This window comes from Tachysurus vachellii, chromosome 14 (genome assembly GCF_030014155.1).
Source record: "Tachysurus vachellii isolate PV-2020 chromosome 14, HZAU_Pvac_v1, whole genome shotgun sequence".
In the NCBI taxonomy this organism is placed as follows: domain Eukaryota; kingdom Metazoa; phylum Chordata; class Actinopteri; order Siluriformes; family Bagridae; genus Tachysurus; species Tachysurus vachellii.
Window position 1 is genome coordinate 15485242 of NC_083473.1, and position 25916 is coordinate 15511157.

The 25916-nt window shown below is 40.3% G+C and overlaps 2 protein-coding genes across 13 annotated transcripts in view; one reads left to right on the forward strand and one right to left on the reverse strand.

Moving 5' to 3' along the window:
- The first annotated feature begins 513 nt into the window (after nucleotides 1-513).
- On the forward strand, nucleotides 514-6704 carry zgc:101540 (hsFATP2a_ACSVL_like domain-containing protein). Its single transcript, XM_060886674.1, has 10 exons — nucleotides 514-1134; nucleotides 2265-2474; nucleotides 2894-3052; nucleotides 4631-4755; nucleotides 5009-5203; nucleotides 5296-5386; nucleotides 5472-5670; nucleotides 5824-5921; nucleotides 6011-6141; nucleotides 6254-6704. The coding sequence occupies exons 1-10, from the start codon at nucleotides 651-653 to the stop codon at nucleotides 6428-6430; spliced, it is 1869 nt and encodes a 622-aa protein (XP_060742657.1). The 5' UTR covers nucleotides 514-650; the 3' UTR covers nucleotides 6431-6704.
- A 335-nt stretch (nucleotides 6705-7039) lies between these two features.
- Nucleotides 7040-25916, reverse strand: part of tjp1b (tight junction protein 1b) — a 38579-nt gene continuing 19702 nt past the window's right edge. For 2 of the 12 annotated variants that reach the window (XM_060886660.1, XM_060886657.1), the window contains exons 4-28: nucleotides 24420-24522; nucleotides 23925-24249; nucleotides 23618-23724; nucleotides 22509-22677; nucleotides 22171-22315; nucleotides 20254-20381; nucleotides 19808-19913; nucleotides 19558-19708; nucleotides 18933-19041; nucleotides 18555-18774; nucleotides 18160-18344; nucleotides 17941-18036; nucleotides 17698-17780; nucleotides 17373-17583; nucleotides 17097-17197; nucleotides 16307-16660; nucleotides 15296-15532; nucleotides 13260-14183; nucleotides 13005-13096; nucleotides 12636-12851; nucleotides 12194-12333; nucleotides 11483-11915; nucleotides 11176-11393; nucleotides 10848-10991; nucleotides 7040-8842 (exon numbers count right to left, since the gene is read on the reverse strand). In XM_060886660.1, the coding sequence (XP_060742643.1) occupies nucleotides 8748-8842; nucleotides 10848-10991; nucleotides 11176-11393; nucleotides 11483-11915; nucleotides 12194-12333; nucleotides 12636-12851; nucleotides 13005-13096; nucleotides 13260-14183; nucleotides 15296-15532; nucleotides 16307-16660; nucleotides 17097-17197; nucleotides 17373-17583; nucleotides 17698-17780; nucleotides 17941-18036; nucleotides 18160-18344; nucleotides 18555-18774; nucleotides 18933-19041; nucleotides 19558-19708; nucleotides 19808-19913; nucleotides 20254-20381; nucleotides 22171-22315; nucleotides 22509-22677; nucleotides 23618-23724; nucleotides 23925-24249; nucleotides 24420-24522 (5092 nt within the window). In that variant the 3' untranslated portion in view covers nucleotides 7040-8747. The remainder of the gene's footprint in view (nucleotides 8843-10847; nucleotides 10992-11175; nucleotides 11394-11482; nucleotides 11916-12193; nucleotides 12334-12635; nucleotides 12852-13004; nucleotides 13097-13259; nucleotides 14184-15295; nucleotides 15533-16306; nucleotides 16661-17096; nucleotides 17198-17372; nucleotides 17584-17697; nucleotides 17781-17940; nucleotides 18037-18159; nucleotides 18345-18554; nucleotides 18775-18932; nucleotides 19042-19557; nucleotides 19709-19807; nucleotides 19914-20253; nucleotides 20382-22170; nucleotides 22316-22508; nucleotides 22678-23617; nucleotides 23725-23924; nucleotides 24250-24419; nucleotides 24523-25916) is intronic. The other 10 variants (XM_060886661.1, XM_060886659.1, XM_060886669.1 and 7 more) reach the window with 10 other exon arrangements.

The window sequence follows — 25916 nt, forward strand, 5'->3', positions numbered from 1 at the left end:
ATGTTATATTAAGTTACAATTTGCAATTATCACATCATTTCGTTCTAGATCATGACCCATTTTTTGCCAGCATGAAATTAATAAAATGTAAAAAAAAAAAAAAAAAAGTTTGTCCATCAAACTTTATAACTCCTCCCACTTCAGCAGGGAACAGAACTAACACAATGACCACACAGTATCACTGTGACATAATCACTGTGCCATTATCCCAATTTCATAATAATTACAACATGTTAATATAATACCATTTGCAGTATATACATGTGCAAAATGTTCTTAGTTGCCTAATACCTTTTTGTATTTTTTGTGTACATTTTGTGTGTGTATGTATGTATGTGTGTGTGTATATATATATATATATATATATATATATATATATATATATATATATATATATATATACGTCACATGCATGTGTAATATACATTCCTGCATGTGTAAGAGAAACTTGCAAACTAAATCCACTTTCAAGTGGATTTGACTAGTAATCTGGCAACCCCCGAAGCGAAGTAAGGGAAAGGATTGATTACTCCCATCTGTGTGGGCTGTTTTTGGGGAGCTTTTTATTTCCGAGTTTCTCGGTGCTGCACTTTTCTTTTCTTTTCTTTTCTTTTCTTTTCTTTTCCTATCATCTTGATTTGCTTGCTCGCATGGACATGTACGTGTGGTTGACTTTCCTTGTGGCTGGGCTGTGTGTGCTGCCTGCTGTGCTCAGGACACTGTGTCCATACTTCACCCAGGACTGCGCCTACATGCTGAAGGCTGCGCTCTATGGACTGCGTCTGGAGCTCTATAAGAGAAGAGCTCGCTTTTACAGCATTCTCGACTGTTTTCTAGATGCCGTGATGAAACATCCGCACAAACCATTCATTCACTTTATGGGAGAGACGCACACGTATTCAGACGTGGACAGAAAGAGTAATAAAGCGGCTCATGCTTTGCAGAAGGTTGCTGGGCTGAAAGAGGGTGACATTGTGGCCTTATTCTTAGGCAATGAGCCTTGTTTTATCTGGATCTGGCTCGGATTGGCTAAACTCGGCTGCTCTACTGCTTTACTCAACTTTAACATCAGATCTAAATCCCTTCTGCACTGCTTCTCATGCTGTGGTGCAAGTGTACTGATAGTAGCAGAAGGTAAAATTGGCATTCATTGAAATGATTGTGTTACTCAGTGTATCAGTGCACAGTGTAATGGATACACAGTGATTCTATACCTCTGGTCTGAGATTTTTTTTTTTTTGGCAGCTGTGGATATCAATCATCCCACATTATTCCACATTATAAATGATATGGTGATCTAGCCTATTTGGCTGATCACTTAAATTGCTAATTAAATGAATAACTGAAAAAAAAAAAAAAAAAAAAAAAAAAAAAGAGGCATATCAGTTATTTCTATTTTTGTGAGAATAGAAAGCTACTATTAATAAATATTACTGTACACATTTGAAAAATTTAATAATTAAATGCAAGTGTTATGGCTGAGAATAGGACTTTCCTTCACTTTTCTCACCTACAAATACTTCAAATAAATGTTTTTTCTTTACTTTTCAAAAACTGACCTTGGGGCTGTCCACATAAAATCGTCGGTCATGTACAATTCTTTTTGCATCCCATTTCAAGATTCAACAGATAAAAAAAATCAAGTGAAAATTTGGCTTGAATAAGATACTAAAGCACGTTGCCGAGGACATTTTTGGACATTATGACCACCATCTGTATATAGGTGAAAAAATATGGTTGCATACAAGAAAAAGCCTCAAATCCTACTGTAAAATATGGTATTGGATCAAGATAATTACAGTCATAGATCAGATGAAATGATTCAGGGACTAAATCAAATGTGTTCATCTTTGTTATCTAAACTGTGGTCTAAATTTAAGAGACAAGATTCCACATGCACAAACCAGAGAATGTAAACAGACTTGTTCTTCATTAAATCCAGCATCCTCTGCAAGTGATTCCAAACTTCTTAAAAACATGGCAGATGCTGTAGTACATATAAATTGTGTGGGTGCTCCTAGTTTTAGAATTAGGGATTAGAATTACTGCTTTTTTGTTGAAAAGTTCAAATAAATTGCATCGGTTATTCAGGTTACATACATTTTTTTCATGAAAGGTGCCAATAACTGTGGAGTTGACCGAGTCTGTATAAGTTGGCCGAGTAATCTGGCTCTATTGTAGGGTTCTAGCCTCTCTCATTATTGACACTGAAGATGTATTGTTTGAGTTAGAGTTGAACTGATGACTTGTATGTTCTCCTGCAGAGCTCTGCAGTGCAGTTGAAGAAATTTTGCCTGCGTTGAAAGAGAAGAGCATCAGCGTGTATGTGCTCTCTGATGCATGCAGCACAGATGGCATTCAAGGCATCTCTGAGGCCATCGCACAGGCACCTGATAAAGCTCTGTCTCCATCACTCAGGGCTAATGTTACGTGCCGCAGCACGGCGCTGTATATCTACACATCTGGAACCACTGGTAACAAACTACACAGATGTTAAGAGACTTTTAAGCAACACTGGATTTACTCTAAACACAATAACCAAAAGAATCAGCACTTCCTCATATTAATAGCTTTTATTACAAGTGGCAAATGAAAGGAAAGCCAGTGGCTGTCATGCCATGTGAGACATTTGGTCCTGCTTTGGTTATTGTAAATGAAAAGACAGCTACTGACTTATTGTTTATACTGTTTGATGAAACATTTCTATTATGATGTTAGTAAGTTTCTTCCAGGATGGCAGACGCCCTACATACAACAGGGCATGAGGTGTCACCGAATGGTTTCATGTGCATAAGAATCAGACGCTACAGTGTCACAAGCTCAGAAAATCAATGTAGCTAGAATGTTCATGGTTATTTATTCAGTTGTTGAGTTTGTCTTGCTTTGGCTTTAGGTTTGCCTAAAGCAGCCACGGTGACTCAAGAGAGAGTTTGGGCTGCTTCATTTATCCAGGGTGTTTCTGGAGTTACATCCGAAGACATATTTTACATCAACCTGCCTTTGTACCACAGCGCTGGCTTCCTCATCGGATTCACCGGCTGTATCGAGAGAGGTAGTTTTCTGCTGAATGCTGCGGTTTTTTTTATTGCCTCTACAATTCATCAGAATATTATATAGTAGGATATTTTGCATACTAGAATATTCTAAACGAATAAATATAGTTTATACTGCAGTTCTCACATCTGATTGGTAAGACGAGGTGGATTGATTTTCTATAACATCATGATCATGACGGTATTGTAGCTCAAATCACAGGTTTATATTAACGTCTTCATTCTGTGTTGATTGCATAGTAAGACTTTCACTGCAATTTGTATAGCAGACACTCTACATAATCTAAGCCTGATAAAAACAGATAAAAGTTTTTATTCAATAAATAAAATTAGGAGTTGCTGATTTGTTGTAGGGGGGGCACGGTGGCTTAGTGGTTAGCACGTTCACCTCACACCTCCAGGGTCGGGGTTCGATTCCCGCCTACACCTTGTGTGTGTGGAGTTTGCATGTTCTCCCCGTGCCTCGGGGGTTTCCTCCGGGTACTCCGGTTTCCTCCCCCGGTCCAAAGACATGCATGGTAGGTTGATCTCTGGAAAATTGTCCGTAGTGTGTGATTGCGTGAGTGAATGAGAGTGTGTGTGTGTGCCCTGCGATGGGTTGGCACTCCGTCCAGGGTGTATCCTGCCTTGATGCCCAATGACGCCTGAGATAGGCACAGGCTCCCCGTGACCCGAGGTAGTTCGGATAAGCGGTAGAAAATGAGTGAATGAGAGTGATTTGTTGTATTGTGTGAGGAGATCTTTATGGAACATTTAAGGAGGAGGTTCCAGTGTCCATACTTGTCCTTTGTCCTTCATCATGGGAATGTTTTCAGGCTGCAGGAGTTTTGTGGCGTCTATTACATGAAAATTTTCATTTTTGTTTCTTATGAACTTACTGAGAGAAAATAAAGGAAGGTTTGTGATCAAACAACTCCTACAGTATAGCTATTTCTTATGTAGAATTAACAGGATCTAACTGGCTTTGTGGATCTTCTCTGTCATTAAAAGTAACTATAAAATGTTACGCTGCATGGTTTATTAATAAATTACATAATCATTGGCCAATTGCTGTGTCTTATACGAGGAATACAAACTGCAGAACATACTGCTATTGGAAATTCCGTTTCATGTCAGGCTGCATCACACCATTCATTCATTCACTCATTTTCTACCGCTTATCCGAACTACCTCGGGTCATGGGGAGCCTGTGCCTATCTCAGGCGTCACCGGGCATCAAGGCAGGATACACCCTGGACGGAGTGCCAACCCATCGCAGGGCACACACACACACTCTCATTCACTCACACACTACAGACAATTTTCCAGAGATGCCAGTCAACCTACCATGCATGTCTTTGGACCAGGGGAGGAAACCGGAGTACCCGGAGGAAACCCCCGAGGCACAGGGAGAACATGCAAACTCCACACACACAAGGTGGAGGCGGGAATCGAACCCCCAACCCTGGAGGTGTGAGGCTGACGTGCTAACCACTAAGCCACCGTGCCCCCGCATCACACCACACTTTATATTTTACATTAACTGAAGGATGAACCTATATGTTGTGTGTTGTTTGTATTTCCTGTTATGGTTTTAGGAAACTCTTTTGTTCTGCGGAGAAAATTTTCTGCCTCTCAGTTCTGGGACGACTGCAGGAGGTATAATGTTACAGCAATGCAGTACATTGGAGAAACAATGCGTTACCTCTGCAATACACCGAAGGTCAGCATTTTGTTTCTATGTAATATAAGACACTGTTTATTTACTGATACATGAGAGCAGTTTCTCTGTTGAACTGCTGCATGTATTCATGCTTATAGGCTTCTTTTCAGCTATTGTGGACTATAGTCTATCACACACACACACACACACACACACACGTATGCTGAGGTATGATTAAAAGCTGCATGTTCAGAACACAATACTTTTTACTTGTTTGTTAACTTTTAATATCTATTTGTGATACTTCCTGTAGAGAGATAACGACCGAGACCACAAAGTAAAGATCGCTATAGGTAATGGTGTACGATATGATGTGTGGAATGAATTTTTGAATCGTTTTGGGAAAATTTACGTCAGAGAGCTCTACGCTGCCACCGAGGGAAACATCGGGTTTATTAACTACACCACAAAGGTCGGAGTGGTAGGCCGGGTTAACTTCCTCCACAAGGTACTCTTTAAGACTCTTTAATTCAGAGAGTTGGAGAGAAGCTTAACGGAAGAGCGTTGTGAATAAGCTCAGTTCAATATGTTGTCTGTTAGAGATTCTTCCCCTACTCCCTGATCAAGTTTGACATTGAGAAAGAGGAGCCTGTGAGGAACGCTGATGGATTTTGTGTGCCAGCAGCTCCAGGTCAGCTCCACTTATCAGCCTGTGTGCATGAATGCGTTCATTTATCCTAGATGTATTAATATAAATAATAGAAATGATCTTTCAGGTGAGCCTGGACTGCTGATTGGGAAAATCACCATCAAGTCTCCATTTGTTGGTTACGCTGGAAACAAGCAGCAGACAGAAAAGAAAAGACTCCGAGACGTTTTTGTTAAAGGCGATCTCTATTTCAACAGCGGAGACTTGCTAAAAATTGACGACGAAAACTTTGTCTACTTTCACGATCGGGTTGGAGACACTTTCAGGTAAACGGGCACCAGTTTGGTTTCTATAAAGGATAAACTATTCTAGAAATAGCTGTATACATTATCAGTTTGTGCACACATATTCTTGTTAAAACGTGTAATGATTGTATTCATCCGAATGATCAAGCTGATTTCATTTGGTGTGATTTGCAGATGGAAAGGTGAAAATGTAGCCACAACTGAAGTAGCTGATATCCTCAGTATGGTGGACTGCATCGAGGAAGCAAACGTATACGGCGTCGCGGTCAAAGGTAAAACCCACAGTGGTTTATACGTGAACGACACCAAATCAAGTGTTTAGTGTGTTTAGGTTCTGTTCTATGTTTCCCTCCATTTTAAGGTCATGAAGGAAGGATTGGAATGGCAGCTATTGTGTTAAAAGAAGGGAAGGAGTTTGATGGCATCGACACGTCTAGAGTCGTAGTTAACTATCTACCAGTTTACGCCACACCCCGTTTCATTCGCATTCAGGTACAGTAAGCCGTGTTGTTTAGAACCCGGTTCTGCCGATTGTGCAGCTCTCTGTCTTTCTTGGTATCAAGCCAAGGCTCAAGTTTTTCATCAAAGCACATTTCTCTTTCAGAGTTCTTTAGAACTTACAGGAACTTTCAAGATGAAAAAGGTGAAGCTGGTAGAGGAAGGCTTTGATCCAGCGCTCATTCGCGACCAGCTCTACTTCCTCGATCTAGCTCAAAAGAAATACGTTGCCCTCACGCAGGAAATTTATAATTCATTGATTGCAGGAGACATTAAACTTTAAGTCTGGAAATGAAATAATACGAGTATGCTTTAAAAATGAATGGGTGTTTTGTGTGGCTTTTGTGGAAAAACTCTAGTGAAAGCTAAACTAGTTGCAGACTAATCTCAGGGAGGATCCTGGTTTCATCTTTGTCAGATTTTAATGTCCAGTGACTAATTTAGTTAACAAACTTTTGCTGTGAAAACGATTAATAAAATGTAGCACGTTTAATAGGATTGTTTTGAGAAGTGTAAATTCTGTTTTATAAGTAATAAATATACTTCCATCACTCTCACATGGTTTAAATTTCATTTAGTGGTTTGTGTGTGTTACCATGAGAATAGTCCACATCCTAAAGATTTTTTCTCCCCGGCTCACAGCTGTACTAACGATGGAGCCGGTGGAAGTAGGGCAAAGGCCGACTTGGGAAATGAAGCCTAGAGAATTTCTAAATGCAGCTCAAATCTGAGTGTAAGTACTTATCAGCATAACCGGCACTTGTGCTCTTTTTATCCACTGCTGAGGGTCACTACCCCGAGAGATAGCGGCAAGCTAAACTTTGTACCGTTTTCACACTGAATACATGCTCACTGTTCTACAGTTATTCACAGTGCTGACACTAGAAGCATGTGGCAGTACTTTAAAAATGAATTTATTTAATACAGTGGTATATTTAGAAATGTGCAGCAAAAAAATATTAAAAAAAGAAAGAAAAAGAAACAAAAATTGAAAACAAAAATGTCAGCCTCGTAAAGAAAAGAAACTCAGATTGGGTAGAAGCTGTTTTATATCAAAAGAAAAGAAAAAAACAAAAACAAAAAAAAAAGTACTGATGTGCCTTATTAAATTGTTTACTAGTACAAAAATACATTTCAGGGCACACAATACAGCATCCAGTATCACAAAGTACAGGACCACTCACCACAGCGGCCCCGTCTGAAGTACAGAGTCATTAAATTATTGAAACCGAGCACTTTCCTATTCAGTAAATAAGAATAAAAATGTTTTGTGTTCTTACTGTTAAAAATGCCATTGAGTAGAGATTTATGTATATGATAGTAGAAAATTTCTTTCTTTTTTTTTTTTCTTTCCATTTTCATTACTGCTAAGTTTAGTTCCAAGGCTCAGGGGTATTAGTTTAATACAAACATAACCAATGTAGTGTTTTTTTGTGTTTTGTTTTGCTTTACTTTTTCTTAAAGACCCCCCCACCCATCCACCTTAATCTTTTTAATACAAAATAACAAAAATGTACAAAAGTTCATTTACAGCGAACCAAGGCCATGTGCTAGCAGTATATACAGCTATAATTTAAACATATCCTTGTGTTTGTATATCTGTTGACTTCATATGCATAGCAGTAAAATAAAGCATACCTGTTCATTAGCCTTGAGTACTGGTGTGCCAAATCCAATCCACTAATATAATGGGTGTCAAATGGTCAGAGAATTTAAATATCCTTCATAATTTCACTCAACAAGTTAAACGTAAAGTTTGCATGTGGTTTTGTTAACTTAATGTTAATATGCAGGTAAGGCATCACTGCTCGCAGTGTAAAGATGGGGAGGTTGGTGTTCTGAACGTAGTAGCAGGCGTCTGGACCTGAGTCGTAGCACATGCATAGATCTCTAGACAGCAGGAGTTTTGCCAGTGTGTTCATCTATGGTAAAACATCACTAGAAAAAGGTCTGTTCAATATGTAGAGCCCATTTTAAGCCCATGGAGGAAATTCATCAGCAATGAGCGCAAAGGTTCTAATCCTTCGGAAACAAGTCTTCATAACAGTTTGGGTCCTTCATGTTCAAGTGCCCAGAAAAAAGGCTCAGAATTATGCAGATCCACAGCAGTCCTCATGTTCACCCATGAAAACAACACACGCATGACCACAGACTTCAAAACAAAAAAGGTATGCATGAAACTTTTTCCGCAGAACTTCAATACTTAAAACAAATTATTTATTTTCTTTCTTCACATAATTGTCTTTGCCATTATTTTTGAAACAATTTAAACAAAATGTCTGTCTGTAGTGCTGGCCATGCATTCTTTTCCTTTAATAAACTCTTATTCTGTCCTGTTCTGTTTCATATTTGGCAAGCCTTCAAGCACCAAAACAAGAACAATAAGAATGAGTTTTGTGGGGATTCAGCACCAGAGGGAGGTGCTCTCCTTGTCCTCCAAGCAAATAAACTTTGTCTTGCAACTCTCAAGAAAACAAGAGAAAATAATAACTCCATTGTAGTGGGGAGGAGAGAAGAGGAGAGAAGGGAAGGGGGGAGGGACTTTGTAATGTTCACCACTGACACTTTGCCTTTCAGTAACAGACCAGCTGTCACCCTCTTCAGAAGTGGTCGATGAGCACAGACACACAGTTAGCGCCCACCAGGTAATTGGGGTCCCCTGGGAGAGATTTATTCTGCCAGCATTTGGGGTCACCTGCAGAGAAATCAGAAGACAAACACAAAGTGACATTGAAAACCACTGATTTAACCACTGATCTTAAAACACACAAAATACAACTTTGACAAAGTCGTGGGGACCTGCAGGAGTCCATGAAGCAAGAACAAGGGGTCCATGATTAATAATAATGGTAGATTTTAATAATAATAATAATAATAATAATAATAATAATAATAATAATAATAGCACTAGTATTATTGAGTTTTTCAGGCATTAGCTGGTCCAAACATTTTGTTATTTTGAATTGAATGGATTTAAATTATAACTAAGATTTTGAATCAAGTTATAAATAATGTCCACTTGAACGTAATGTTTTCTGTGGTTGGAAAGTTCCGGAAAGAACTCTAATATAGATTTTAATACTGAGCCTAATATCTGAATAGTTGGATCATGTTCATGAAATTAATCTGTACTTAGGGGGTCTGTGGAATTTATTTCAACCATTAAAGGGGTCACTGGCTGCAAAATATTTGAGAACCTAAGGTGTAAATGTGAATATAAGTGTTCTTCCAATAGATGGGTGCCCAATCTTCTTCAGAAAGGGCCAGTGTGGGTGCAGGTTTTCATTCCACCCATGCTGGAGCCACACCTGACACCACCCGTTTACCCAAAGCCAAGATCAACAAATTAAAGAGGTGGAGTCAGGAGTCTGCTTGGATGGAATGAAAACCTGCTCCCACACACCCTTTCTAGGTACAATTAGACAACTGTTCCAAAATTAAATGGTAAAATACTGTTCAATATTTTAGTTTTTTTCTCCCTCTTGTAAACATATTGTAATGGCCTTAGTGTGTAAATCTATTGCATCAACAAGGTTTTAGAATTCTATTGCTGAAACATTTTGTTCAACTCCACAAGCGTCATATGGAAGAACAGAAGAGTGAAACTGAAATGGAAAGAGAAATGGAATGATAGCAAAGATGACACCCAAGCTGAATCAGTACCATATCCACCAGGGATGTATCAACCCTATTAAATAAAACCAAAACATTTTCAACATTTTTCCTGCTCTGTGATTGTGGTGATCCTCTAATCTGCTACGACAGAACTTTAAACTTTTTTTTCCCATCCACTTGTGGTCCAGTGGCAGGATCCCGTGCTCTCAGTGCTGTGGCCCGGGTTCGATTCCCAGGTAGGGAGCTAATCCAGCCACTGAAGAGTTAACTCTCAGTGCCAGTCAAAAGGACATCCGGCGTAAAACCTGTGCCAAATCTAATATGCGGTCCACATGATCCGCTGTGGCGACCCCCGAACGGGACACAGCCAAAAGAAGGAGGGGAGAAAAAAAAAAAAAAAGAACCCTGTGGTGCACTAGACTATTTACAAAAAATATACATGTAATCACACACGCAGCTTATATACCAGACTGAAATAAATCATCTTTTAATATTTATTTACTCCAACCATAGGTAAAATGAGACATCACATCACAAAGTAGTGAATGTCCCCAAAATAGCCAAGCTCTTATTTTGGTTACAAATCAACATACTGAATATTCATTAAAGACTAATGTCTGTTCTCCATGTTGATTGTTCCTCACTTGTCTGTCACCTTGAGACCTGATTGGGAGGTAAAATGCTTTTAACATCACTCAGTGAAGTTACAAAGCACTGCATTGAACCTACAGCAGCAGCAACTTTTATCCTCCTAGCATCCGCATCTAACAGGATTACACGCAAAAATGTAGTTGGAAAAAATAAAGACAAGTGTGAAAGCACACTTTCAGATCCATTTATGAAACCATATAGCTGCCGTCACATCAACAGACTGTCGTGGCTATAGTTAAACATGATCTACATATCCCAAGCTAGCACAATACAAATTGAAGCACCTACATCAGCACACTGGAAACTCTGACTGAATACAGATCCAACACTTTAGGTCACTCAGATATTGAAACATTATTTGATTGATACATCCCCAGTAATCACCACTCTCAAGACCCAAAGAAACTCAGAAGGCCAGAGAAAGGACAGCGTACCCGACGAGGAGTCGGAGGATTTTAGAGCAAAAGACCAACCATCAGGGGTCATAGACGCACAGTGTGGCAAGCGCAGCTCCACTGGCTTCAGGAACTTCAGACCATGAGGCCCACACATGACCAGGGGGCTGAGCAGAGTTTCACCTGCAAGAACACACAAGTGAGTGAAGGCTTGACAATGTCTGATATTGTCTAAAGGCATTATAACAGCAGGGTCTGTTTGCTCTTTGATTTAAAACTCATCCTTAATTACTTAACAGCATATCAAGAATCACTAAAGTAGAACTGGATGCAATTTGTCAGGTCTTTATTAAACAGGGATACAAACCTTTCTCCTTGTCCAGTGGAGGCAGGATGCTGTTATCTCTGCACACTTTAAAGTAGATCTCCTGCTCCACACTTTCAGGAATGGCTCCCTGGGGGATGATAATACTCACACCCGTCTCGATTGAGCTCAATACGCCACCGTTACAATTAAAGATACCCCGTGCTGTAGCAACCACAGTGTGTCCTTCATCTTCATCATCATCATCCAGTGCATTGGGGCTGAAAGAGAAAGGGCTCATTTACTCAAACCTGAACGCGATAAAGAAGCTAATGCAAAGAAATAAGAAGCACAGGGTGAGGCATTTTACCTGACAGGGATAGCTTTGGGGATAGCGTTGACATTGTTGTGCTGATATTTGGGCCTGTTGTCCATAGTGCGAGTGAATGTGTCCACTCCACTATCTGTGTCCTGGGGTTGAGGTGAGAGGTGGGTTTTGAGGTTGTTGTTCACCACGATTGGCTTGGTCTGGGTGTCATTGGGCAGAAGGTTGTGGTTGAATTTAGGGCTCTCAAACTTGCGCTCGAAGGGCCGTGCAGTGCTCGTGTAAGGCTTTGGAACATAGCGGTTGTAACTGGTGGGAGCAGGGACACTTAGAGTCTTGGGCGGGATGTCGGTCCCATTAACTGGAGACTTTTGGGGAAGGTAGTTGCCTTGGACTGGGTCATCCCGGGTAGGAGGACGGAGAGTAGACAATTCAGGTTTGCCTTTGGGGGAATTGTGGGGATCTGGGTGAGAGTTCACTGTGAAAGAAGAAACAGCTGTATTTTTTTTTTTTCCCCTTTTCCTAAACTTCATTTAAGTTATAGCATAGACAAGGCATGTGACTGCAACCAGAGATTCGACAAGTATGTTTATACTTCGTGAAATAGAAGCAACTAACATTGACAGAAAATAGATACAGGTGCAGATATTTGTCATACTAAACAAATAAAGAAAGATACATAGAGTAGCATTGCATTACACTCCTAGTGTGAACTGCACTAAAGAACGATGAGCAGCATGTGATTTAAACTCTTACCTTCTGCATTGCTGAGTTTGGGTAGGGATGTGGGTGGGACAGCAGGTACTGACTGGCCATAAGGAGTTGGTACAGGGTTAACTTGTGGGATTGGCTCATATCTCTTCTCCACAGGGCTCACCTTCTCCCCTGACTCTGTCCTGAGTAACATGGTTGTTTAAACATAATTAATATAGATGCACATTCAAGTATGAATAAGACTGTATTAACAATTAATGTAAATCTAAATTATGAAATAACTAAAAAAAAAAAAGAATCTAAGCCCATCATAAACAGCAGATCAGAAATTAATCAGAAAGGAAATAGTTTTGACTGAAAAATGCCAATCATCCTGTCACATATAGTAACTGTATGCTTTGTCCTCATCATGCCTTATCTGCCATCAATGTTTACAGTCATACCTCTACATTTGAAATGAATACATCTTTATTATGGTCTATACCTGTTATAAGGGTATCCTAGCTGAGGCTGTGCAGGTTTAGCAATATCATGGAAACGATTGACTGCAGGTTGAGTAACAGCCTTATTGTCAAAGCTGCGGCGGTCAAAGTAGGATAGCTGTTTTCTGTAATACTCTTCATCTTCATCAGGGTCATAGTGGTTGGTGCGAACCACCTCATCTCCTAAGCGAGACTGAGGTTTTTGTGGCTCTGGAGCCCTATGTAAGAAGACAACAATTAAAATTAAGACACATTAAGACAGTTTTTTTCCCCACAAAGCTAAAACACATGCAGAATGCATTGTAAAATCCTGTTAATATAATTTGTGATTATGATATAGGTTTGCATACAAAGCAGATTATTTTGTTTACCTATATGCAGGTTTCTCTTGTTCTAAGTTGTTGAGAGAGTTGGCCTTGGACACTGGGCCAGGGGCAGTTACAGGTTTGGGGATATCTGTGGGCTACATCAGAAAATGACACCAATTTAACAAATCACACATTTTCACTGATTACCCCCCCCCCCCCCCTTTAATAAACAGTATATCTAAACAGAAATACAACAAATTACTGCTTTTAATTGCTAAAACCTACTTTGTTTCATAAGTTATGAAAAGAAAGACATACCCTAATCCCTGGACCATCTCCAGCCTCCTTGGCTCTGTCTACACTCACAGAGCGCTTGTTCTCAAACATCTTGACCCTGTTCAGAACAGACTGAGGTTTCATGGCAGGATCCTCCTCCTCTGGATCGTCTCTGGCTGGAGGAGGCAGTGGTTTATCAGTTGCAGTGTGTATCGGCTCCCCAGGGGAAAGCACAACTTCAGGTTTTGGAGGAGGAACTGGAGGATCAGAATTCAGAGGTTCATGTTGCCCTGGTTTGTAGCCACGATTTGGTAGCCCTGGGTTGAATGTAGTAGGTCTCAAAGATGCATCTCCATAATACTGCTTAGGAGGGTCAGGGGAGCGGGGGTTATTGATGGGCAAACCATGAAGCTCTGGTTCATAAGAAGAGCGTGTGTCATACACAACCGAGGGAGGAGGAGGAGGATCCTCATAGCGAACAGGCCCTGGTTTTCCATGCCGTAGTGGTCGGCTATCATAAGCCACAGGTGGCTCATCATAGCGAGGCTGAGGAGGGCTATAGTCCTGCATGGGCCCATCCTCGTAGGGAGAACGGGGCTCGTAGCTCAAAGTGGGAGGCTGGTGGCCCTGAGGATAGCCTGACCCAGCTGGAGGAGGAGGAGGAGGAGGCGGCTGGGCCGAGGACTGCTGGTCATACTGGGGCCACAGTTCCTCATAATGAGGCACGCGGTTGTCATAGTGCATGTGCGTGTTGAAGTTGTGAGGCTTTGGTTGTGCGTAGCTGCCACCATCATAGCCGTAAGGCGGGTGGTCGTACTCTCGGTATGGCTGTTTGTCCTGGTACACAGGCTGGTGGCTGTAGGACAGAGAGGATGGGGGAGCTATGGATTGTGGCTGCTGGGGCTTCATCATGTGATTTACCCGCACAGGCTCATCCACACTGTACAGATCCTTCTTATACATCTGCTGAGAACAGAACAGCAAAAACAGACAAAATGAGCACCTAAGAGATCTTATGTTTATAGAGTGATCTGGAACTAGACCCAATATAAAAGGAAGAGACATAAATTATTAATTTTAGAAAAAATATAAAGCAAAACAGCAAAGGCTGTTCAAAATAAGACTGTCAAAACAGATCAATCATCAAACTTGCACATAACCTTTTGCAGAAAAAAAGCTTATATACAATGTGATTATTATGCAAAGAACAGGCAGATTCTCTCAGTTTAACCCATCCAGATCTACATGTCTATACAATTTGATAAGAAGCCTTTCAGTAATGACAGCCAAAAGAATATTATATATCCAACTGGAAGACTATCAGCTTGAATAAATTTAGAGGAACATTAATTGCTTATTCATGCCTGAAAAGCTACTTTCAAAATTTCCATAGCCTGAAGACAGTAAAATTGTACAATCAAAAAAAAAGAACTGCATTCAATTATGCATTTAGAGTTAAAGGTTAAATGTGTTTTAGTTATTCGTTTTTGTTTTTTTTTTATACATTAAAACAAAACACAATAACAACAACTTTAACATATTAATTCCTTTGATACTTTTGTGAATACTGTCTGCAGGTTAGACTGACATGCAGCTACAGAATCATTCTTGCAAATAAGATAATGTTCCATTTGCAATTCCTTATTATACTACAACATCTACAGTGTCGGGTGGTGCAGCTTCTACTTCTATGACAAAATGTTCTACTTCTTTTTAATACTAATTCTACAAACAGAACAAGCTAAAAGAAATCTCAACAGTAGGAGCCATGCAAAAGGTAGGAGAGGTAAGAGTGAAGAGACTAGTGAGAGGCCTCTTTCCTAGGATCACATGTGGCAGGACCTCTTCCTTTTCCCTCACACATCAGGTGCATGTGTACCAGTCACCCATACTCTCGAGGTGGCAGAGGCACACACAGCACAGAAATGGGTTTGCATAGTACACATGCAGACAGAAGTGTGGAAGGAAATAGCATTGTGCAAGAAACAGGCAGCTTGAAAAGAGTGAGCGAGCGGGGCTGAACCAGGCTGAAGCGGGTTGTGCCCGGGTCCAGCTCACGGTGATGCTACTGGTGGTACCTTTGGATGTGGGCTGGGCGCGAGCGACTGGTGGGGGTCGTGTGTTGGGGCCTGAGCGAGCTCAAGATCGGGCTGGGACTCGGGTTCTGGGGCGGGAAGGTTAAGTGAGTCGGCCTGAGCGGTGCCAGGTGGCTCCGAGGATTTCGTACCCGCTAGTGGTGCGGTGGGCTCAACAGCAGGGGGCACTGATGCCACTGCAGGGGGGAAGGAGGGCAGGGCCACAGCAGCCTCAGCCTGCTGTAGAGTATGGGGCACATAGGTTATAGACACATGCCACCAAAAGCACATTCCTATAAGCACTCAAACTGCTCTGTGAATTTTTTTTTATTTTATTTTTTTTTACACTATGTCTTTTTAATTAATGCGGGACATCTCCAGGCTGCTAAATCAACCACACCAAGTACTGCCCAAGAATCAACATGATGGTTAGCATTATTGCACACAAGGTGGTCCTCAACAACAGGAAAGTCTTTAACCTTACAGAAAGCATTTAAGAAAAGGCTGATATAAAAAGACATCTCTATTCAGATGGTATTTGTTATGGGTAATATCTGCACACACATACTTTCTTGTCCCTTTCATGATAAAACTGTTGCACACAGAGGACATTACTATGGATTCAGAGACCCAGAGAGAAACATTTATTACAGTATGTTGTAAGTGTTTAATAAATCAATCTAATCCAATCTATAGATGAGAATAGAGGTGGCTAAAAGAATCTGACTATGACTTTAGACAAACTTTTTACTTTGTATAGCAAACTAAATATATCCTTTAGAGGGTTGATTTACCCAAGTGCCCCTTGTAAATGTGATACCATCTGAACAGCATGTAAATGTAAAACATGACCTGCATGACGCCATTTCACAATCTAAGTGTATGTATAAGTTAAGTTCTGCTTAGAACTAAGTTTAGAACTGAACACAGAGTCTACTACTGAATGCTGGAAAATATTTGCAGACAACTTAATGTCTCATAATTAGAACTTTACTGGAATGACATGTACTGTACCTGCTGGGGAGCAGGAATCTTAAATCCAGCAGACTCTATGCGGTTCGTGGGCTCAGGTTGGGGGGCTGCATGCTGGTAACTGGGGTAGGCTGGAACGTCTTGGATGACGGGTGGATCCTCTCGCACAGGCTCTGAAGAGCGGGTGATAGCAGGCTCACTGGGTAAGCCCACCTCATCGTTCAGGGTCTCATCCAGCTCCTGGTCTGTATAGGCACCACCCTCAGTGTCCGTGTCCTCGTAGTCAGATGTGTGGCGGCTGTCGGTACTGTACATGCTGTACTCACTGCCTGGTGCTGAGAGGTAGGACAAGCGGTCGTCATGGATGTCCAAGTCATCCTCTGGAGCTCCATCAGCCTGGAAATAATATTGTGGAACAGTTTTGCAGTTTACAATTTATTTTATGAAGAAGTCTACAAAAAAATAATAGATTAAGTAAATTCAATAAAATAACGATCAAATCATAATTTTGATTTCAATACAAATTAACAACCAGACTAATCTCCCCAAAGTTACCGAGGTCATTTCTACCTTTTCTAAGTTTCTAATTTCACATTTCTAAGTTTTACAAAAAAGCCTTTACTGCAATCATTAAAAGTGTCTGAATACTTATCTGAATGAAGAAACAATCATTTCCCTCAAATTATCTCCTCATGCACCCCCACTTAATCAAGCCACTAAAACTAGGATACTCTTTGTCTCAAAACATTTTGAAGTAGGATTATTCAGACCAAATATTTATCTTGGAGATATTATAGCACAGAAGTAAAACATGGACTGGTGATTGGCTTACCTTGCCCTCAGAAACCCAGACCAGCTGGTTCTGCTGTTGCTGGATGGTCTCTTTCAGAGCTCCATACCACCCATCGTTCATGTTGTTTAAATTAATAGTGGCTAATAAGAGAAAGGGTGAGAGACAGAGAGAAAATCAACTATAACATCAATCTTAACTGCACCGCTGCTAAAATAAATACTCATGTAGTAAATCTTCTTTCAGAGGCTAAGCAGAAATGAAGATTATTTAATTTATATATTCTGCAGTGTCTGGTGATATATATTCTGCACATACTGGTGAAAAGATGGTGGTTGTTCTTCCTCAGTTTGAGGGCACGCTCATACAGCTTCCTTGCACTCTTTCTGGACTCAGGACACAGCCTGGTCCTCATGTTCTTCACACCCTGTTTGCTGTCTGGGTTCAGAAATACCACGATGGGGTACCACTGGGCATAGTTTAGACGGTCCACAGCATTAGGGGTGATGTCCAACACTGCATGTTTATCCTAGCAGAGATTACACAGACAAAGTGGTCATTTTAGTATAGAATTAGTAAAGAATCAGACTGCAGAGGTAATATGTAGCTAAGTGTTACATGCTGTAGTAAGCACTATACTCACTCTATCAATAATCTGTTTAATGGTATGGAGACGGATGATTCCAGAACTGCGCTGGTCTGTGCCTGCATCTCTGGGCTCACTCTCTGTTGACAAGACACAAATTTAGGCCATGAAAGATACAATTAATGAGGTGTTTATATCAGCCGCATTTACACTGTATACTTGATATACACACTGCATGCATATTGCTGCCTGTTGCTCCACAGGTATAATAATAACATATAAAATGTAAACTATGCTCACTGGCAAGCTCAAAGATGTCCGTTTCCTCCCTTGAAAGTTTCTCTCTGGCAACATCAGCAATGGGGCCGAACACTACTACAGGTCTCAGGAAACCAGCTAATCATGAAGGAATAAGAACACAGCAGGTTATTGGGGGAAATACACACAGATACAGTGCACAATAAATCAATACTCAAACAGTGAGAAATGAAGTTATACATAGTTAGAACAGTCCTTCACCTTCTCTGAGTACTACTCTCTCATAGGCAGGGAATTTAGTTTGGACAGGCTGAGCAGAGAGATCCTCTCTACTTTTCCTCAGGTTTCTCTTGGAGCTCCTAAGGCCACGGAACCTCCAGAAGTCTGCCCTATCGCCTCCTGCTGTCTTTGGAAGCGTGTACTGCACACTGGAGAGCTGCTCCGCTCTTGAGGTCAGAACACAAAATAAGGGTGTATAATGGATTTGTAGCAAAATTGTAAAGTAACGCACCACCCATATAACATGCTATAAAGCATTTGTGTGGTATGTTACACGTTGTCTATTCTATCCCAAAACATTTTTATGGGTGATTGTATTATATAACAGAAGTCACTAAAATTACTACAACTATTACCACACTATATACTACCAGTACCTGTTCTTGTTGGGAATGATGCCCCTCTCCACCTCCTGGTGGTTCTTGCCAATTCGAATGGCAAGCCAGGACCCCAGCTTGCCATTGTAAAGGGTATCTACAACTCGGAACACCTCACCCTTATTAAAACTCAGGCCATACGGAGACTCTTTCTCGTACTCAAAATGAGTCCGAATATAAAATGAGTCACCCACATCCGACTCCACAATTCGTCTGTACACTAGAGAGCAAAAGATATGTGTCAGCATAGAAGAGAAGAAAAAACAATGCCTTATGTCTGTTTTTAATCTAGATAATGAAAAGATGAATAAGTACGTGAGTTTTCATTCGATTACAGGAAATCGAACAAAATGTTTAATGATATTTCAACATCCTCACCATCTTTCTTTTTCTGGGCCAGGATGGTGACATCATCTCCTTTGGGCAGATCCAAAAGAAACAGCACAGCTTCTTCACGAATGATGTTTGCAAAGTCGACATTATTGACCTGAGAACATCAAAAGAATTGTTCCTGATCATTAGTCTATTAATAAAAAATAATTAAGCTGCAACAGACAAAACATTCATAAAATGACTGTGCTTTACAGAGAAAGTCACTGTTCTTTGTTCTCAAAAATGGATTCAGAGTGTAGGAGACATACACAAGCAGGCACTTTTGGCAGCCAGACAAGAGAACAGCCCATATCACTGGGGAAACCACCAAGAAAGCAAAAGTATTTTGGTGCATTCTAAGGTTTAAGAGCATTACATGGCACGCATTGAGCTTGGGAATGGAGCCCGCCATAAAACTAAGGCTGCCATCACACAACCCCTAAAAGCATAAAGGCATAAAACCTGAATACTAAAAAGATCCACTCATCCTTCAACAGCACTAAACTATAATCACAATGTGTTATGACACATTGACACACACGCGTACGTAAGTAATATAATACTAAAACTTTTATTAACAATTATTATAGCAACTATTTTTATTAGGCACGAGACAGTAAGGAGGCCTCACCCTGAGTATCTGGTCTCCCTCCTCGAGGCCTTCTTTAGCAGCAGGACTGTCCTCCAACACACCAGCCACAAAAATGCCCACATCATTGCCCCCAGCCAGCCGTAGCCCCACGCTCTCACCCTTCTTAAACTTTACCAACTTCATACTAGGCCTGGAGAAATAAAAGTCGGAACATAAAACATATCACTTCAAATCCCTTTGTATAGCAAGTTTCTCAACTCTGCATGATTATATAGAGAGAAAAGGGTACCGTAAGATGCTGTCATCATGGGCTACACTGGGCACAGGAGCATCTGCTGGACTGACCGGCAAATCCACATCAGGCTGTCCAGGCTGGGCATACACAGGCTTTGGCTCTGTAAAAGACCAGTAAACATTAAACACACGAACAGACAAACCCACATAAAGTAGCTTTCCTGTTAAAAGAGGTTAAAGCCCCCAAACAGCAGGATGCTACAGGCAGAAAAAGTGTCAAAATTAATACAAATCATATTGCACACATTAACACTACTGTGCACATACACTCTTCAGTCTCAACCTTTAGCTAAAAACCTTTCAAATGCTTCTCAGCAAATGTACATGGTAGAACAATCATTTCATATTACAAGTGTTTGCTTTCAAATAATTACATAAATGCACCAATTCATTTATGCATGCTGATGACAGATGGGTCAAGATATTAATCTGAACTCTGACCTGGCAGGGGGGGGAGCTGTTTCTCCTCTCTGGTCCCAGTCTGTTCCAGTGCTTTATGAGTCTCCTCCACCATTTTAGCAGGCAAGGGGAGTGGCTTTGAGATTCGATCCTCATCACGACTCCTGTGACTGTAAATACAAGGACAAGGTTTTGGGTTAAGATGCAAAGCGATGCTTAGTTCCAGCAAATCGTTGTCATTTTTTGTACATCTAAAATACCAAGGAATAAAGATGTAAACAGTCTGTATATCGAACACATGTCTATATGATTAAGCAGTGCTGAATGTGAAGCAAAGAGACAGTAAGTGAATTTTTCACTAAGCATTTTTAAGGATTAATGCATGCCTTTTGGCCAAAAAAAGGCAGACAACACAAAACCACATGGCATTCTGTCATTATCAACAAAGAACACACTCAATAAAACACTGTTTACTGTAAAAGAGAAACTGCTGCAAAGGGGGTGGAGGGGTGGAAGAGAGCGAGAGATCGAGCACAAGACAAGGACAATGCAAGGCTATAGCAGTTAGGTAGTCTTGAAGGTCACAGCTGTGTTTTGTTGCTCCTTTGCTGGGTTATATTTAGACCAGCCCATCTGATCTGGAGTGATGGAGGATGATAGGAGAGAGAGAGAGAGAGAGAGAGAGAGAGACGCCAGGTGGAGTGGTACTGGTCCTGAGTGCTAAATGAGAAATTGGCCCTTGAAAAATCAGCACATGGCCACAGAGAACCAGAGTGTAACCATTCAGTAACCTTTAATGTCATATTGAGCACATGGAAAGCAGTGTTTATAGACTGCAAAAAACCCTCTCGCTTTACTGCTGTTCCTGTCTAAATGCAGGCACACGTCTCCACATGTGGTCCTGTTTAATTCATGACGCTGATTAATATTCTTCACAGCAGTTAGTACGGGCAATAAAAAAGGACATTATACAGACAACTAAGTGTAATGCTGCGTTCACATGCCAACTGTTTAAACCAACAAACATACAAATAAATGCTGTCCCGTCTATTGTTTCACTAAATGACCATGATAGGATGATTAAAAAAGTAAAATGTGATGTAAATGTTGTCATAATTAATCAGTGGTCCTGCTTTATTCCAGGAATACTATTGCATCCTGGAAGAGAAAAAATTTCCAGTTTCTGCCAACCTTATTGCTGCACTATTATATACACACATACATATATATAGGTTGTCTTGTTAATAATTATAATATCATCACTATCAATCTATTCGTTTTATTCATCTCCAGTGTGTGTAAAATTGAACCTGTAGTGAGAAGCAGAAGAGGAAGGAGGATAGATTGACACTTTAAAACAAACTTCCTCCACTGATAACCCGCTGGTAAAAGAGAACCAGGCCATAAAAAGCAACCATGAAAAAGGATGCGAGGAGAGACGTTCTTAATGAAATCTTCCCATGGCAATCTTATTTATTAAGCTTTTCATTTACCATATATGGTAAACCAAACTCATTTATGAAGAACACAAATGGCTCATTAGGAAAAGAAAGCTAAGTTGGTAGTGTTTGAGGCAAAGCATGCTACAGGTCTGTTGGGATGCTTGCAAACCTCATCTGAGTCACTTACATTGGCTGAATTCTGTGCAACAGGAATCGTGTGGTTCTGATTCAGAATGATATAATACATTCAAATGAATATGAAAAAAATGAAAAATTGGATAATTTTTACATTAAAAAATGTGAAAAAGCAGAAGGAAAGTGTGGAGAGAGGGGGGGGGGAGAGAGAGAGAGAGAGAGAGAGAGAGAGAGAGAGAGAGAGAGAGAGGGGGGGGGGGGGGAGAGAGAGAGAGAGAGAGAGAGAGAGAGAGAGAGAGAGAGAGAGAGAGAGAGAGAGAGAGAGAGAGAGAGAGAGAGAGAGAGAGAGAGAGAGAGAGAGAGAGAGAGCATGAGCACAGACCTGCCATTGCTGATTTGTGGAGGAGAATGTCTGGAATGGTCTGAGGGCTCAGAGCGCCGGTCTGGGGAACGAGAGCGACTGCTCCTCTTCTTGTCATGGGATCGGTTCGAATGATCAGATGCCACAGAGTGGATATCTGAAATATCTGTCACCAAAGACAACAAAACATTAGATTTCCAAGTAAAAGCATAACATACTAATACCATACTAGCATACATAACTTACTAATAACCCTTCAGATAAAACAATCATCTTTAAGGCACATTAAATGCCAAAAACAAAAAACCTTGAGAACTAAAAACGGTGCAGGCATTATACTTAGAAACAGGAATACTAACCATCTCTATCGGAAGCATTGCCTGAGGGGATGCTGTCATCTAGATCAGGGATGTTAAGCAATGTGGCTCTCTCGTCTCTCTGCACAACCATCTTCAACTTTCCCTTCGACCTTTCAATCAGCTTCTTAGCATCTATCAGGGAGAGGTTCTCCGTCACCGTGCCATTTATCTAAGATGAGATGTTGCAAAATATTTAGGAGACATTTTACACTACAAAAAATCCAATTCTGCAGGTGGCACACATGTCAATGATTTGAAACTAACTAGCGCTTATCACCTACATTCAAAAGTTAAAGTGCAAACTAATGCATAGCAGCATGCATTCTGGCACTGATTAAAACCCAAACATTGTGATCTACAGGGGTAATAAACACATGCCACATCTGTTGCAGTGCAGTTATGACATGCAGCACCTGAAAACCTGAATATTGACAACCATATAAAAACAACTTGTTGATGGCCCACATCATCTGAGTGTTTCTCTACTTCACAGAGCCTAAAGTTCTTTCCTCTGAGCAAACATTTCACTGAAGCTAACAGAACATGAGAACTTAAAGGTAACCAAAAGGTCCTTTAGACTATAAATAACAGTGCTCTTACACAAGCATGTACTCACTATACAATAGAGAAATGTGATCAAAAACAACATCAAAACTACAATACCTGGAATCCCAGTGTGATGTAAACATTGCAGACCAAGGTCACTTTTTTGTTTTAAATTTACAAAAACCTATTTCTGAAATTTTCAGAAGATATTGCGCTGGCCTGTTCCATGAACAACCTGTAGTAGGCCCTTCTCAAATCTCACCAATTTTTTTCAGTAAACAAAATGTTAAAACCTTTTAAAAACACCCTCTAAGATGGTAACACATATGAGGCCCTAAAATGTCTGTAACCTTCACAAATATTATGTATTTGCAAACCAAGTTGGCACACAGGAGTTAACAGTTTTCTTGCTGTTTACTTTAAGCAAAAGCATCAAAATGTATACGATTTCTGCAAACCTAATGAAAATGAACATCTCATGCTCTCATCACTTGGCCATATCTATCCTTGTTTAATCAGATTTTACCACACTGCTCATTTCTAGCAGTCGTATGCTCTCTCACCTTCAGCACCACATCTCCTTCCTGGATGTTGCCGTCCCTGGCAGCCAGGCTCTCGGGAGAGATATCCTTCACGAAGATGTGGCTGGCCAGGCGAAGGCCATATTCTGCTTATAAAAGTGAAGAGCAGGAACAAACATGCGCGCCATGTTAGTATACTTATTTGGTTACATTCATCTATTCTTTTGCCAATTCCTTTTTGTTAGTCTCTAATAACATAGCTCATTCTCTAATTACAAGCCAAAACCACATTTTAGTTCAACTATAAATTAAGAGGAGCTAACTGTCAGTCTGACGTTGTGAAGCTAACCTTCATTCTTGCGAGACTTGACAAGTGTGACCTTGGCTGGACGGGAAGCCAGGTTGGAAGAGACGGAGTGGCGCTCTGAGCGTGGAGACAGGCTCCTGTCTCTAGAGGCGCTACGTTCTCTGTCCCGCTCCCGTCTTGTGCCCTGTCGATCGCCTCTAGCGCTGCGTCTTCCGTTGGCCCCTCCTCCGCCGTACCCACTCCGCCCACTCCGCACTTCATAGATCTCGTCTTCATAGCTGTCATCATCCTCGTCATGCTCAGACATGGTTTCTCGCTCTCCGTGACGTCCTGATGGGACCTGAACCTTCCTCTTTCGTCTGATTGTCTGATAGGGAGAAAGAAAGAGAGGAAGAATTCGGTTATTGACGGTTATTAAGTTAACTTTAGTTTGTGCTATGACTTGCCTCTTGACATTTTTATATTATGCATTAGTGCAAGTTGAAACAGAAGGACAGCTGAACAGGAAAACAAACCTAACGCACATTAAAAACTTACTATTTTTGCGTTCTTTCCGCTTTTCCGTAGCTGTTGCACCGCATATGCATGTTCCACGTTATCCATGGAGACAGAGTTAACCGTGACAACTCTGTCATTCTCCCTGTGAGGACATTACAGAGCATTATTAATATTTATATTAAAGATAAATAACAGGTAGCACTGCCTAATGCCAGCCATGCACTACAGGAGCGAATTTGCTCAACTTCATATATTCAAAATCTTCCAGATTGGGAGCATAAAAATATAGAAAGCAAGTCTATTCTGCGCATTGTGATATTGCTCCAAACACTAAAATATTATTGATTTTTTACACTTAAACCTTATACAAGTCTTGTGTGAATCAGTGATGTAACTAAATGATGGAATAAGCTAGGAAAATAACCAACCAAAAAAAATATATAGATAAATAATAAGCTTAAGGACATACACAGAACTGTACATCCTTGTGAAACCAAGAATTAAACCCACTTTTTTGGAAATGGACAAATATTATGAATTCCTGGGAAGGGCAGTCATGCTCCATATATCCTCTTCCAAAGAGGTTTCTGACGCAACATCATGTCTGTGCCCTCAATAAAAAAATTAAAAAAATCAGCATGTTGTTGCCAAGATTTAAGCCATGAGGCATGTTCCGTCTTTACTGCATATAAACGATATTAAAATGTCTAGTTATTAAGTTACTGCATATTGTGCTAGCAGGAGATTTACGGCCTGCTCCAGACTTAACGCACCCTTGGTGTAAAATATCAAGCCTTTAATTGTAATAAATGTAAATTGTATACATACACACATACATACACATATATATATATATATATATATATATATATATATACACATATATACATATATATATACATATATATATATATATATATATATATATATACACACACACACACACACACATACATTATATATATATATATATATATATATATACACATATATATACATATATATATACATACATACATACATACATATATACACACATACACATATATACACATACATACACATATACACACACACACAAAATATATACATTTCTTTTTAACTTCTCCCTGTATGTATGGCGAAGGATCTGTGGTGTTTTTCCGAGTGGAATGAAGTGCATCAGTCGGTACGTTTACATTGTAAACCAAATGTTTACCAAATGTGAAAACATTTGATCTGTAAAAGTCAACAGAAAGTGTTTCCTTTTCTGGTTTTTGCACTGGAGAAAGTTACACATGAATAAAGACGGACAGCCTGGAAGTGTAATACGTTTGTCCCAGGTACCCAGGCTAGCAATTTGTAAAATGGTAACTTGGGTGTCTTCTGTTATTACTGCATGACCTACTTCAAGCTGCTTTATGTTACACTGTGCTACAAGCTGCAAGTATGTGTGATATTTCAGGCAGGATTTGTTACAGTGTTGGATTGGATTCAATCAGATCTAGGATCGAGGTCATCTCTAATATTGAACTGCTATATAATAACAAGATTTCT